The 15,304-nt window shown below is 40.0% G+C and overlaps 2 protein-coding genes across 5 annotated transcripts in view; both read right to left on the bottom strand.

Moving 5' to 3' along the window:
- Positions 1–538: 538 nt before the first annotated feature.
- c1qtnf7 (C1q and TNF related 7) lies at positions 539–7,302 on the bottom strand. The gene is made up of 3 exons (XM_074668624.1): positions 7,102–7,302; positions 5,202–5,438; positions 539–1,364 (listed from the first exon to the last, which is right to left on the bottom strand). The coding sequence occupies exons 1-3, from the start codon at positions 7,121–7,123 to the stop codon at positions 736–738; spliced, it is 888 nt and encodes a 295-aa protein (XP_074524725.1). The 5' UTR covers positions 7,124–7,302; the 3' UTR covers positions 539–735.
- A 1,946-nt stretch (positions 7,303–9,248) lies between these two features.
- Positions 9,249–15,304, bottom strand: part of cpeb2 (cytoplasmic polyadenylation element binding protein 2) — a 30,071-nt gene continuing 24,015 nt past the window's right edge. For all 4 annotated transcript variants that reach the window (XM_074667807.1, XM_074667809.1, XM_074667806.1 and 1 more), the window contains one exon: positions 9,249–13,650. In XM_074667807.1, the coding sequence (XP_074523908.1) occupies positions 13,423–13,650 (228 nt within the window). In that variant the 3' untranslated portion in view covers positions 9,249–13,422. The remainder of the gene's footprint in view (positions 13,651–15,304) is intronic.

Genomic DNA, 15,304 nt, shown 5'->3' with positions numbered 1-15,304 from the left:
CAATTGTTTTTTTAATCATTGTTTTGTGAGGCCTCACTATTTTTTCTTTAACTAATAAAATTACCTTATTTCTTGTTTTATAGTTTCATTAGTTGTTAACAATAACAATCTTTGTGTCTCTTTTTGACTTCTCATGATTTACAGTCGATCATTCTTATTCTTCTCTGTATCATTATCATGATAATTTTATTATTATTTTAGTAGAATTGGTTGTAGTATTAGCAGTAATTTGAGCTGAAAAATAAAGTGTATTTTTTTATGCCATCAACACATTTTTTAGAAAAAAAGTTTTGTCATGGACAACAAAACAATGAAAACGTGTGGAGGAAAGAGACAATTTGGCTTAAAAAAAAAAAAAAAAAAAAAAGTATTCAAGGAGGTATTAGAAGTAGAAGAGAAGGATAAAGGATGAGAGGCATATCTTGCTATCTATTCCCACACATGTCTTAGTATTGTTGTACTATGGAAGAGAGAAAAAAAATCAAGCTCTGACTTTGAACAATGTTTATTTATTCAATCATTTATTCTTTGGCATCCATCTTTGAAAAAATAATCAGAGACTTATTCAAGCTTATCAAACTGTATAACTGTAAATCAGTAGATAAGTCTCTATAGTAATAATATATTTAGCAATACAAACATTTGTACAAAAATATAGTTTGACTGTTTCATATACAGGTAATTTATATAACAACAGTGACTAGCAGTTTAGGTTCTATATTTTCTTTCTGTTTTCTATGAATAGTCCTCTGCAAGTGCATCAAAGTAGTTTGTGTCTGCATATAGAAGAAAGCCAGAGAATAAGCTGTCAGCCCAGCCTGGGTCTGCAAATAAACCATTCTGATCATTGAAGAAGATCTCCATCCACACCTCATCTTCAGGATTCAGGTACATCGCGGTGGACCCTGAAGCTACGTCGTGGTTCCCTGTGTTGGCATCGAAGGTTTTGATGCGGTACTGACCGTTCTGCACCAGCCCAATGGCCAGATGTTTGTTGGCTAGCGTGATGTCATAGGAGAAATAATAAATGCCTGGGTATGCACAGATGAACTTGCCTGTCTGAGGGTTGTAGTGCCCACCCTCATTGAACAGGATCTTGTTGAACTTGATGGGGGTTTTCTCTTCAGGGTAGCTGCTGGTGATCCCCACAGAGAAGGCAGATTTAGGCAGCAAGCTTCCACATTTGCAGATTCCTGCAGTTCCCTTTGGCCCTGGAGCACCTTTTTCCCCTTTCTCTCCCTCATGACCCAGGGGACCGTGTAACCCCATGTCTCCAGCCTCTCCTGTGGGGCCTCTTTTACCTGCAGGGCCACGTTCACCTCGAGCTCCGATTTTACCTGTTGGACCGACTCTGCCCTTTAACCCTAAAACAGAGAAAGATGGAGTCATTATTATTATTTCCTCCCAGTGGTGTAAAGATGTTGCTGCCAGTCAATGGAAACATTAAACCCCACCCATTGTTATGCATTAAGTCAACCTTGGAGCACAGCCACTCGATTGGAACAGCACTTTTGGCTCAATTCATGCAAACTATTTTTTATCAGCTCACAGCAAGGAAAATTCCCTGAAGCGAGGAAACAATTTGACTCATATACTGTTTGGTTGTGCAATTTAATAAATATGGAGTTTTATTTCCGTATCAAGGTGTGTAACTAAATTCCTGTTTCCACACACAATGGAAAAATGATGTGCCTGAAGTTTATTTTTCACTGACAGATTTACTGTGCCTCAGGCTGCACAGATGATACAGTACAGAACAGCTGGATGGAGCAGCTCTTCCAAGTATTTCCACACATTATGGCAGCTTTACCTGAAATAAGACTTTTGGCGGCAGAAGAATACAATAAATCTTTTTGTATGGCACAAAACATTGATGGTCAAAGTGCTCCTGGATGATTCTACAAAACCTGAGAGCTTCATAAAAACATTTTTTGTAGCTGCCCTGATGTATGGGTCATGGAGGAAAAAGAGAAGAAAGATAAATAAATAAATAGATAAATAAACAAAAAACAAAACAAAACAGGGTTTAATTCCCAATAATCCGTAAATATATTAATATAGGGTTAAATGAACAATAAAAAAGTGATCAGAATACATGTCAGCCTAACTGAAGTGCTGCACTGAGATGTAATTTATTTCAACAACTCCTTTTTTTTTTTTTCTTGACTTTTATAAATTTCAAATATGTATTTAACTGTCAATAACTGCAGGGGTTCAACTGATTATTTGGATGATTGATGAGAACTGTGCAGAGGTTCACAGTGAAATGGTTCCTGGTTTGAGTCTCTGCTGCGGCCCTTCTTTGAAGAGTTTTCTCCCTACCACTGGCTGTATCCTTGTTAGGTGTTTCTAAATCGACAATAACTAAGTGAATCTGGTCATTTGTCTCTATGGTCTTGTGCGTGGTCATCATTTCAATTGAAAACGGTGAATTATTGTTGTGTTTCAGCTGTTCATTCACATAGGAAGAGGCGACTGAAACAGAAACTTCTGCAAATGGGTTCAAGAGTGGGATTATTTTTACATTGGGCAGTGTACATGCTTTTATTTTGTCTGTTTTTAGTTACAACAAAGTTTAGGATAGTGTAATTTTGACCCAGCCTTAACCACCAATGCAAGCAGTTTCTCTTTCGAGCCCAACAAGGAGCTGGCACTTCTCTGAAACTGTTTTTTCCTGGCTTAGTGCCGGATCATTGGCAACAAAACAGGTTTCAGACTGTCCACCGACCCTGAACTAGTCCTGGAACTGACTTTGTGGAAAAGGAGTGATTGAAAACGAGTAATAACAGGATCCTCTAAGAACAATGATGTCATAGCCCTGTTCACACATGGGTATAACATGCCCAGTCAAACAGAAATGCATGCAACAGTAGGATGTCAATAACAATATCTGAACACTGAGTTGTGCTGACAACTCTGCTGAGTTTATCAACACTTTTGCAGACAAAGGTAATAGCATTTCTGCTAGGTTTGCCATCACTGTCTTTTTTGTTTGCAGTCATGACTGCAGAACGTATAATACTTGATAGATAAGTTTCGAAAACCTCCAGCTCATCAACATGTTAAAATGTTAAAAAAGAGTGTCCTATTCCTTTGAGGATTATCATTCTGAAGCTGAAGTTGTGATAAAGTCCTTTAAAATGACTGTTGCTATGAAATCATTCACACATTTTATGGTAATTTTCAAGGAGCTGCAGTACTACTGCAGCTGCTTGAAAAAAAAAAGTTACAACTTAGGTGTTATTCTTAGTAAGGATAACATCTAAGTTGTAACTTAAAAAAAAAATAAAACAAGAAAAAGTATTTTCTGCAGTGAAAGAATGCAGATTAAAAAAAAAAAAAAAAAAAAATCAACTAAAAAGTTGCCCGAACCACCCAGCTTATCAAATGTGATATAGAAAATGTATCATAAACAAAATCATATAGTAGTATTATTTGTAAATTTTCTGAAAAGGTTTAGTAAACATCTCAGTCCCAAAAACTTAGAATTTTCTCTCTTTTTTTTTTCTTGATTGGACAAACTTCACAGGGATATAAAACAGCTTTGTGCGTGGGCACATAGTGTTCAGAGGTTTTTCATTACAAAGTCAAACTGTCAACTGCTCTGGCATGGATACTACAGTTATTTAATTTGTTTTGCTTTGGGATCATTTATGAAAAACAAATGAACATTTTTTTCCATTTCCAGTTTTCTATTCTCTTGTAAACAAGAGCAATGTGTTATCCTCGTGATTGGTGGACAAACTGTCCAATTTGTTAAAATAATGTACCCTCTGTGTTTTCGATGTGTACCTTAACAATATCATTGAAGTATTCACTAAAGTAGAAGATTTTTGTTCAAAGCATAGAACATAAACGCCATCTTGGTGATGTAGCCAGATGAAGAGAAGTTTAAAGTCTATAGATGGTGGTCGCCATGTTGGAAATGTTGATCCCACCTGACCTTTGATTGACCTTATAAGAGGCAGAGAAGTGCAGCAAGGAATTGTTATTAAGCGCAGCTCGAGTGGCAGCTTGTTGCAGCAGCTCTTTTCGTTTCTTTTCCTCCTTTTTTCAGATTTCAGCTGTTAGCAGCCCATTGTATGTTGATGCTAGCTGGTGCTAGGGTCTATGTTCCCCACAAGCTGAGTAGGAGGAGGCGAGGACAACTTGTTGGTACTGCCGTATGGGCTAAGAGGAGATGACATCAAGCCATCGTCCTTCAGTCCATTGTTATTGGGAATGTAAGATATATCTCTTATAAGATGGATGAACTAGCCATGCTAACCCAGCACCGGGGAGAATATCAGAGGGCAGAGTAGCATCATGCTATTCACAGACATGACTATTGGAGCTAACACCGTACACCAACGCCACATTGAAGAACTTCACCTGTTGTGAGACAGGAGACAGGAGAAAGAGGCTGATCAGACTGGTAAAGAAGTCCAGCTCAGTCCTGGACCCTGAGGAGGTGGAGGACTGGAGAATTATGGCCAAGCTGTTGTCTCTGACAGACATTTTTTCAAATGTTTTTTTGTTGACACTTATTATATTATTCTATTTCTATACTCTTGAACTTTTTGGGTCGTTATACTTTCTTGTAATGTTGCTGTGACTCTAAATTTGGCTCCCTTTCCTGGGGATTAATAAAGTAATTTCTATTCTATTCTATTCTATTCTATTCTATTCTATTCTATTCTATTCTATTCTATTCTATTCTATTCTATCAGCCCCACAGGTAACAGCTACAGGGTGCCCACCATAGTATCCAAGAAAAATGGCCAAAACCACTTTTTTAAATTGAGATCTTTGGATAAAAAGATGATAGTCATGTGTGTGAGAAATTTGTTAGTGGCTGTTTAGCAAAGCAAAGGAGCCTTGAAATCACATTAAGATCTCACTGAAAGCTATACTGTCTTTTTGTGCATTTACTATGAAAATATTAATATCAGTGACCCTGCTCCTTGGGTTAAGTCTGATATTTGTGGTCTGACTGTAGAGATTTATCCTGAAACTGTAAGCACCCATTGGTGCTAATCCAAACACTTTTAGCATAGTTTACTTGCAGCATCCACTAACTATGTTTTTAAATATTATGAGTGCATCTTCCCAACACCAGCTTCTTCTCCTGCTGTCTGCCAATAAGTCAACTTTCCATTGCCAGCTTTTCTTGGGCACAGATTGGTAATTTATTTATCAACACATTATGTTTCATTTTATACCTGTGTCTCCCTTTTCTCCCTTTTCACCCTTCCTGCCATCTCTGCCATCTCTTCCTGGGATACCCACATTCCCATCCGCTCCGGGGGGCCCGCTGGGACCAGGTTTCCCCAGTGGGCCTGGTGATCCAGGGACACTGCAGACCAGACGCGGCGCTCCTTTCCCTTTGCTGTCAAACAGCTGTCCGAAGACACAGTGGCACAGGCAGACTGCTCCCATCAATGCCAACATCTTCACATCTGAAAATACAAACAGAAACAAAATCACAACAGCGTCTCTCTGTGTCGATCAAACATATTAGGATTGTTTTTTGTGAGCGTGAGCTTCTCGTTTTGGATTTTGATGTCATTTCTGTGGCGTCAGACAAACACATCAGAGATCTAATTTGTGATCAAGTACAGCGTGATACCAGATGTGATTCTTATAACTGGAAGCAATCACTGTATAACTGTCTCACACTGATGTTCTCATCCACCACAGGCTCACATGTGAGAGCCCTCAAACTAAAGCTTGTCTCTGTTCCAAGTCTTCTTCTTTTTTTGCCAGGACATTCCCAAGTCATGACATAACATCCATCTCGACCTGTGTCAGGGGAACACAATCATGCAACACTTGAGAAACAGAAACATCATACATTCGCCTTCAAAACAGACGACAGTCTTCCCGTATCACCTGACAGGAAATAATGATGAGGTCAGAGTAGGAACACAATGTGGGCAACCTTTCAGATTTTTCCCAAATTCCTCAGTGATGACATAGATCAGACCCTGACACATAGGATTAGTGGGTTTGATTAATGCACGTTTGTTCATTGCATATTTGCCCATGTGGGCGTGAGAATGAGAGCTGTGCATCTGCTCTTTGGCCGGCTGTAAGAGGTTGGTGGGGGCGTCAGAACATGTGTGTCAGGTCTGCAGAGAAAAGTTCATCCTGTTGTCTGTTTTCTAAATAGCTGCACCTCCTTGTTTCAACATGATTTCTTTGCCGGTGCACATTTGGTTTGTCTGGCAGCACGAGATGCCAGCGCGTCAGACGAATGTTGTGCTTACTACGAGACAAAAAACACACAACGAGATAAACAGGAAAGACTCACACACACACACACACACACACACACACACACACACACACACACACACACACACACACACACACACACACACACACACACACGCGCACACAGAGTCCCAATGCACCATTTAAGCAGCATGTTTTTGGTTTTCAAGTTTAGTGAAGTGGTCACAGAGCCAGTGTGAGGTCCTGAGAGAAACAAACCCCACCCGCCTGTTCCACTCTCTGACTGCAGCAATGATGTCAGCATTAGTAAAGTGGCTATTATTAAAGAATGGTGCTGGTTTTAACACAGACTGGATGCAGACAGAGGTGCGTGCATAGATGTGTATGCACACATTTAATGAACAAAACTCCTGTCCCAGCAGAAGCTTTGCTAGAAAATGTCATTGCACTTCCAGGGAGCAGATGGAGCACAGATCAAAAAGATTGACTCTGCTCACTGAAAGAAAAAAAAAAAAGTCTGTGTCCACTTTAAAAATGGCATCTTCCAAGATGGCCTTTGGGTGTTTGTGATTCATGTCATGCACAGGTCTCTCAAAAGTTCCCAGTGCACTTTCTCAGACATGAATGAAGCATATAAAAGAGGATATTTTTCAGACACCCTTCTTCTTTCAGAGAGTTATTTCACCATGTGAGTATATTTTGATGCATAAACATGGATTAAAGTGTCCACAAACACTGACACACTCTCTGACAGGTTATTTAATCTGCATGTTTAGCTGGAAATTATACAGCCAACAGAAAGCTGTGCATCCATTTGGTTAACTCAGTGAATAACATGTTTTGTGATGGACAATAAAAAGACAGCTGTGTGATCATTGTTCTTACCCAACAGTTTGCAGCTGTTCATCTCCAAAACTGATCAGAGTTATCACCCTCCAGTGTCCTCCTCCTAACTGCACAGATTCTGCTCTTTTTGATGATAAGTCTCCTTGGTTAACATGTTCCTCCTTCGTCTGCTGTCCTGTCAGACATCTGCGTGCAGAGCTCAGCTGTGCTGCTGCTGACAGCGTCTTGTAATGCAGAAGCTGCAAGATGCACTCCTCAAGATCCCTCCCTCCAGACTCCCCCACACTCCGTCTCTCCACTCCCTTCTCCCAGCCTTGAATGCTTCCCAAAGGCAAACAGCGATCACGCAGCCAAGCGCAGTGTGCGTATACAGAGTCAGCTCCATTATGTCATGCATGAGGACTGCTGAAGTGTGAGACACCCAGCGTAAAGTCAGCAGCTTGGATCTCTGTGGCACTATGAAATCAGGTTAATGAATAACAGAAGTTTTCTGAACTTTGTTGACCTCAGTGAAGTCTGACTCTCATCCCTGGATAAAGCCAGAAGTGATGGGTGGGGAATTCTGTGATTACTTTCTCCCCACATATGTTTATTTTTATGGGTACCATATGGAAAATGTGTCTCCAGCATTAAAATCATGAATCATCATCCTTAAGTTTAAGACACAAATAAGCACAGATATAATTTCCAATAATACAAAATGATTATTTTGAGCCCTTGGAAAATACAGATTCCAGGTTGTTTTGTAAATCTGCCTCAGGGGAGAAAGAAAGTATGGAGAATATTTAATAAAGGCACTTGAACAGCTTTTTAAAATCAGCAGAGATCAGATGTAGAGCTTCAGCTATATGAAGGGACCCAAAATAAATGCAACCGAAGTTCCTTTTGTTGTATTTAACGATGACAGACGAGAAGATAAAATTAAGTCCTTCTTCACTCATTTCTAAAGGTCAGCTCTTCTGCTTTTGTGAAGAGGTTTAAAATAAATGGCCTCAGAAATTATTTAACAGAAACTATCTGAGAAAGGTTAATGAGTTAAAGGTGTCTGTAGTTAAAGTGATAGATATCTAAAATACTATCAGTAATGGGGCCTGATATACTCGTTTACCGTAACATTGCAGGCTAAAACAACAGGCTACACGCAGCTAAAGTTAGCATCCTGAAGCTAACACAGAGACAGGGGGACACTGAGGATAAGCTCTTACATCTGCTCCACAGCACACAGCATTTAAAATACTCACATTTCCAGGGCGCGAGGTTTGTTGGTGGATGGTTGGTAATGCGCCTGGATTCAGGTCCAGTCTATTCGCTAGCCCTCTGTTGTACTGTCCAAAGTTGGAAAAGCAGTCGGACGTGAAGTGACTAGCACACACATGCACAGTTTTACTGAGTGTAGCTGGCACATTTCCTTGATAAATGAACTCTAGCCACTTAGTGTTGTCTTCTTCCGAGATAGGAAGCTTGTGCATGGAACTATGTGGCCGTTTACAGCCAAAAACAAAGCACTTGTGGCAGTGTTGGCAGAGGGGAGGGGGTTCGGGGGTTCGGGGGGAATCTGCTCCGGTGGACCAATCAGGTCGGACTTGCTTCTGATTGGTCAAAAAAGGGAATAGCTGACATCAGTAAATCCCCAAAATCCAAACAGCTCATTTTAGGTCAGGATTTTACATTCACAAGCACTACTAAGTACAGGTTTTGTCATTAAATATCACATTCTGTGGGCTGGGAGGAAAGCCAAAGACCCATAAATTTCACTACTAGACTTAATAAAGTGATTTTTGCGCAATATGGGAGCTTTAATGTGTTTCCTTGACATGACATGAAGCAGCAGCCGTGTTGTGTCCAAACAGAATGGGTCTTTATTCAGGAAGTGAAAGAAAAAAAAAAGATTGTAATCAACACCCCATTTAAATACAAAACCAACAAAAATAAAAATAAACATGATATTCATTTTGCATATCAAAGAACCATTCAGTAATAATTACAATCCAAACACCTCATAAACCACTTTGTGAATCTATACACAAACTCTGATTTAGAAATTAGTCACTTTAACAATAAAATTACAAATATTTAGCTTTAAAAATAATTAAACTCAAAATAATATCTTAGCAATTAGCATCTTAAATTTATATATAGTGTATTTCCACATAAAAATACAAAATAATACCAATGACATTTAAATATGAAAAATTATTCCAAGAAATCTGCTACTATTAAATGAAAGAAAAGGTGGGATAAAACAAGATGAAATGAAATAGAAATATGCATGAAAAAGTCTCTCCTTTTGTTAGCAAAACACTATCCAAAATAACTACAATCATTTACATCAGTACAAAGATATCTGGATTTAAAAATAGTTGCAATGAAAAAACGGGGTTTTATTTTTCTGACAGTAAAAAATGACACTGTGGATCAGAAATCTGCAAAATATGCAATGAAAAAAATAAATCTGCATTAAAAAGGTTTACACTGTAGTTCTTACTTTTATACAAACATTAGAAACAGTATTGCACATCACAACACAGATTCGAGGTTAGTCAGCCTTTCAAAATGTGTTATATTCAAGTTTCAGAGCATCTACGAGGACAGGCAGCCGAGGCCTCGATGCAACAGGGGAGAATCTCAAGTGTCTTCCAAGAATAGAATAAAACCTTCATGTTTCCTTCCTTCAAATGAAATGTGTCATCAGTGTGTATCAAAAGAAGAAGTTATCCAACAACGTGGATGTGAATGACGTGATTCTTTGTCTTTGAACAGAACTTTTGGACAGAACTAGCACAAGAGAGGGGAGGGGGGGAAATAAACTGTGTAATAGTCTCATTTAAATAGAAAAATACAATCAAATCAAATAGTTTTTTCCTCTACAAAAATAGTGAAATAAATATGATTTTTACAAAAACAAAGACACATACAGAACAAAGTAACAGTGTTCAACATAGAAAATAGAACCTCACAATAAAACAGCACGAGTCAAGTGTTACAGGTGACGATATTCAAACATGTTCGCATCATGAGAACAGAAAGCCACGAGGGGACGACGGGAGCTCCTTCTGTTGTCACACGCTCTGACTCCCGGTCCTCACAACATCCAGACTACATCAGAATATATTAGAACATATCGGATTCCTGCTCTACTCATACAGAATATATAGATAACTTAAGACCACTGCTTCACGCTACATCTTAAATAAGTAATCATGAAAAAATAAAAATTTAATAAATCATCTGTAGAATTATAAATAGGTGGAGGATTCTGCACTGAAATCACTCAGGAGGGTGGAGAAGAAGTAAAACAGGTGGGAGTATAGAAAAGTAGTGCATAATATATATTATAAAAAACATACTGTAGGGCCAGTGATGGGTAAGTAGTTGACACCGACAAATTCAACTAGAAGTAAATAAGTTTCATTAAGGTTTTGTAACAGTACACTTTGACGCCTGAACACAGACACAGAGGAGCACACAGCGGGGGCGTGGAGCACAAAAAACCACGACGACACGAGAGCGACACACTTTTACAGTACCAAACAGACGGCAGGGTCTCCGTCCTCACAAAAAAGATTGTCCCTAAATAGTTTTAAAGAGAAGTTCAGGGGTGTAAAATCCGACAGACCAACAAAGAAGAGAGAGTTTTATCTTTAGTATCGTCCATGTGGAGATCTGTCAGGAAGTGATCCAGACCTGTCTCTGGATTTTAACAGCATCAAAGTCGGATTCTTTTAACTCATCCTCACAAAATAAACAGTTTGATGGACAGGGAAATCCAAACCTGGGGTTTGTTTCATGTATTCTGAGGTCTGAATGAGTTATTAGTCGAAAGGTTTGAAGCTGCTTCAGCTGTCAGAAGAACAACAGGCTGACAGGGCTGTGGTGTTAATTTTAGGGACAACTCAGCCAATCAAAGCACTTTTATTTAATGTTATTTCTCCTGACTGATAAGCCCAGACTGTCTGGACAAAAACAATAATTTCACCGTAAGGAACATGAGCGTTGCTGCCTCATTCTGTCAGTTTAATTGTGTTATTGTGTGAATTTGGTGTTGAAAAGCTGTGGTTACCGGTCAACTGAGTATTTGTGAAACACACAATGACACTAACAAATCCAGTTAGCAGCAGACCAGCTACTCGAAGGCTCTGCTTGGACTTGCAAATGTCAAAAATAACCTGAACATAGATATTAAATCAGGTCAATTTGCAGCCATACACCCCTCTGCCTGTTGACACTGTGGTAAAAAAGGTTAGTTTCTGTCTCAGGCTGGTCTTCAGGATAGGGAAATCATGACAGATTAGATGTAAAGGCAGCCTAAAGATCTACAGGACCCCCCCAACCATCTCTGGTAGAGAGAAGAAGGGTAACATCCTGTCCTGCAATCTGGACACAGACATTCAAGCTGGTGAGAGCACCTCTAAGCTGCTGATCTCTACAAAATCACTTTAGGTAGAGATTGCAGCAACACCGTTCAAAGGTGATACATTTGGCTCATTTCTGTTTAAAGTGAGCCAACGTTGAAGTGACGGAAACACCAAAGATAAATTAAATCTGTCTTTTGTTGGTGGGGTGATAACATGTTGTGAACAGATGAATCCCTTCAGGATGAGACTCAAACACCCTTTTTGCACCCTGTGGGAATCCAAACAAGCATAACCACCCATTCACTACACATTATCCTCTACATAAAGATCCTTTTTGAAATTAACAATCTGACTCAGTGCCACAAAAAAAAAAATCACAAAAACATCTCAACTTGCCAGGTCACATTTAACACATTTTTTGTGGCATTGAGTAAAGGTGCAGATCACCAACCTTCTTCAAACTTTGACTGGCTTCTCCAAAGGAATACACTGGAGTCATGACAGCCAGTGCCTCAGCTGTCAGCCGAAGCAACTTAAAAACTTTGAACCAATAATTATTTCAACCCCAGATATCTAAATATAGTGCCTGTGTTCTCAATCACCCTGAAGTGTTGTGTTTGCATTTGCTCTGTCAGGGCGATGCTACATCAGATTAATCTTTGGAGCTTTACAGAGACGAAGGAGGGTGAAGGCAGAGTTATTAGGATGTCTGAATTCTCCTCTACAGAATCAGTTGGTAACTAAACTAGAGCCTCAGTCTACGCTAAAAAACAGTCACACAGCACGGGGACGACACCGACACACACCACTGAACACCACTCTGCTTCTCCACAAGATTTTTTTTTTGCCATACGAGCCATCGTGTTACAAAAAGATGGCGTCTGCTAAGTCTACAGAAGAACTGATATCACTTTTTTAGTCTTTAAGTATGTAAACGGATCAAACGACGGATAAACACCAACGCATGCAAGTTTAAATACGTCTTTTTTAACTTATTTGTCAGATTTTTTCCCTCTTAGGCAATTTTTTAATAGATGATCATGCTACTCACTAAATTTATGTCATAATTTATTATTTCATTGGTTTGTTTTTGTTATTTTTTCTCTCACACATCTCTCCTGCATGCTATTTGTGTAGCTAATCCTAATGTCATTACATGCACTTTCCACGGCAATGGGGGCCATTAGTGGTTGTGCATACTGCATTTCATTTCATATGATTCTGGTTTATAAATGGCATTAATATATAATACCTACACATTTATTCGTATATATGTATATATAGCAGCAAAGCTTCTAAAATAGCTTGTTAGGTATAAATGTTGAAGAGCAGAAACCAGATTCAGTATTTTGAGGTATCACTCAAAGGGTCAGTATGAGCGCAGAAATAACCCTATCATCTGTTTTTATAATAAACCCTCTAAAAAGAAGAAAGAGCCCATGGCAACGTTAGAAAACAACCTTTTGTTTAGCGGCAGAAATTGTGTCAATTTGATGCTTCCTACCTTTTTTTTTGCTACCTTTGGTTAATGACCTGGGGCAGGCGTAGTCAACGTTAGAGAATCAAGATTTTCCCAGAAACAAGTGTGCACTACACGCACTGTAGGGTGGCTAGCAGCAGACAAACAGACAGACAAGCTGCCCCCATGCAAAAACATTCCCATATCTACTTTGAATCTCACATACAAAAATAATAATAATAAAAAAACCTACAAAAATCAATCTCTTTTTAAATCTCCTCTTAGAAAAGATGAAAGTACCACAAAAGAGTTGTAGAGTTGTCAGAGCCTGAGATGTGAGGGGGGTTTTGGTGAAAAACTGAGGCTTGTGGTGTTTGGCTGCTACAAAAGATATATAGATATATAGAGTATATACTGTTTAGTGTTACGTACGTTGGTTATACTGATAGCTTAGGAGAGCAGGAGAGGCAGAGCGATGCTCTTCCTGTTAGCCAGTGTTTTGTTTCCCTTTCCCCCGGCCGTATCCCCATGGATGTGGTTGCGTCTTCAGTTCCAGCGGAAGTGGATCTGGCGCGGGCGGTCGGCTCCCTCTTTGACCAGTGGCTTGTGAAACTCTCGCCCGGCGCGGGAGTGGATGTTGGCCCAGCAGAACTCGCAGTAGTACTGCAGACAGGTGACGTTAGCGCAGAAGAAAGGAGCGAACTTCCCTCCACAGCGGGCACCCTGACACTCATCACACAGCTGATCATCCAGGACGTACGGCTTCACCTCCACCTGAACATACACACACACAAAAAAAGAAACACAATGTGAGTGTTCATGAAGGGCTCATGGCAGCAGAGACTGGGAGCAAAGCTAATTCAATCAGGCTTACTAAGCTTTTAACTGCCATAGGAACAACCTACTTTTACTGGTGATGCTCACTACACACACACACACACACACACACACACACATACTCTCAAACTCAGAAAACAGTGAGTCACCTTCAAGCCTTGCACTCGGCTCAGAGACTCAACATGTGATGATGTCATGACTTTTAAATCCAATATTCTGGATCATTTTATGATAAAAGATTCACAAGTGACCTTGTTTGGAGTTCAAGGTGAGCTGGCACATTTTTACACGTTTCCTCTGAGAAGTTTTTCTATGGACACAGTGTGATGGGATCATAAATCAATGGTGGCCATTCTACAACACTTTGTGCCACCGTCTCAATTGTTGCAAAACACGAGCTAAAGTGCTTTTGTGGGTGGCAAAAACCAAGTGGCAACCTCCACTCTAAGAATAAGAGACAATGCGGAAGTGCTAAAATCTGCTGTTTCTCAAGTGTCAGCTTGAGGCTGATTCTGGACATACCGGAAGTCACAAATACACCAAGCCACAAAAAGCAGTTTTCAAAGCAGAAATTAACCTATTTACAGCCTGGTTCAAAAAACAGGGGGTGAATTTTTTTTCATAATGAGAGCCAGCTTGCGATAAAAAGATCGCAAGCTGGCCCAATCAGAGGCACAGCTCAGGGTCACGTGACCGGCAGGCGCCCTATAGCTGTACACGAAGCCTTTGCCACTACCAATATGGCCGCAATAGCAACAATCATTTCCTGTTTCAGAAACAGATGGGTGGCGTTGGGGGGGGGGGGGCTACATCCATGTTTTGTACAGTGTATGGAAAAAAAGCATGCTATAGTGCCCATGAGACAACACAGAACTGAAGCCTCATTTTCAACAAGCAGTCTGGTTTGGATCAATACAGCTTGGTCCAGGTTGGAAGGAAGAGTTTAAGCCTGATGCCAATAGCTGTGTCAGTTACATGATGGTGTGAGGCCATAGCAGCGCGACTCAGAGTACACCAACAAAAAAAAATGATGGAAGACATCCAGCTATTTGTCTTCTTTGATGATTGTCGGGTGGTTCTGTTAAAAAGCACAATCAAGTTTTGTTTCAGCAGAGTATGTGTGCCCCATGGACATATACAGCCGCTGTCGCATAGTAGGTGACGAATCTTTTGACCAATCAACAGACTGCAGTGTCTCTATCTCCACCATCTGGGGTTGGATTGGTTTTGTCTGGCACCCCAACAGAAGAATCCCAAAAGTGGGACGGCTCGTCTCTGTTAGTTGGGGATCTGTCCCAGGATTAGTCAGTGGAAATGCCACAAAAAGTGTGCTGTACTGAGGCCGCCTGTGTACGCCACTGTCCTTCAGGTACAAACACTTGAAAACAGTGGAAAGGAAAAAGTTTCCTTTAACAAGTTAAAACCCCAAGAAAGAGGTGCTAGATGCCTGAAAGTAGACTTGCTGCACATAGATCTGAATTACAACACCGCGGTCAGGAGCATGTAGTTTTTCTGTTTTGGGAAAATATAAGGCTGTCCATTTGTTCAGGTTTTGTTTTCCACTTTTACAAGTCTCCTTAAAACACTTTAA

Source organism: Halichoeres trimaculatus, unplaced genomic scaffold (assembly GCF_033239565.1).
Source record: "Halichoeres trimaculatus isolate MK-OKI-2021-1 unplaced genomic scaffold, fHalTri1.1 fHalTri1_scaffold_4, whole genome shotgun sequence".
In the NCBI taxonomy this organism is placed as follows: Eukaryota; Metazoa; Chordata; class Actinopteri; order Labriformes; family Labridae; genus Halichoeres; species Halichoeres trimaculatus.
Note: the sequence above shows the minus strand (reverse complement) of the source record. Positions and strands in the feature narration are given on the sequence as shown.

Excerpts from the sequence above, each read along its gene's own strand:
- c1qtnf7 (XM_074668624.1), bottom strand. The coding sequence starts at position 7,123 with ATGAACAGCTGCAAACTGTTGG. Across the intron at positions 5,439-7,101 it reads GAACAGCTGCAAACTGTTGG|ATGTGAAGATGTTGGCATTG; the intron begins GTAAGAACAATG and ends TTGTATTTTCAG. Across the intron at positions 1,365-5,201 it reads GGGAGAAAAGGGAGACACAG|GGTTAAAGGGCAGAGTCGGT; the intron begins GTATAAAATGAA and ends TCTCTGTTTTAG.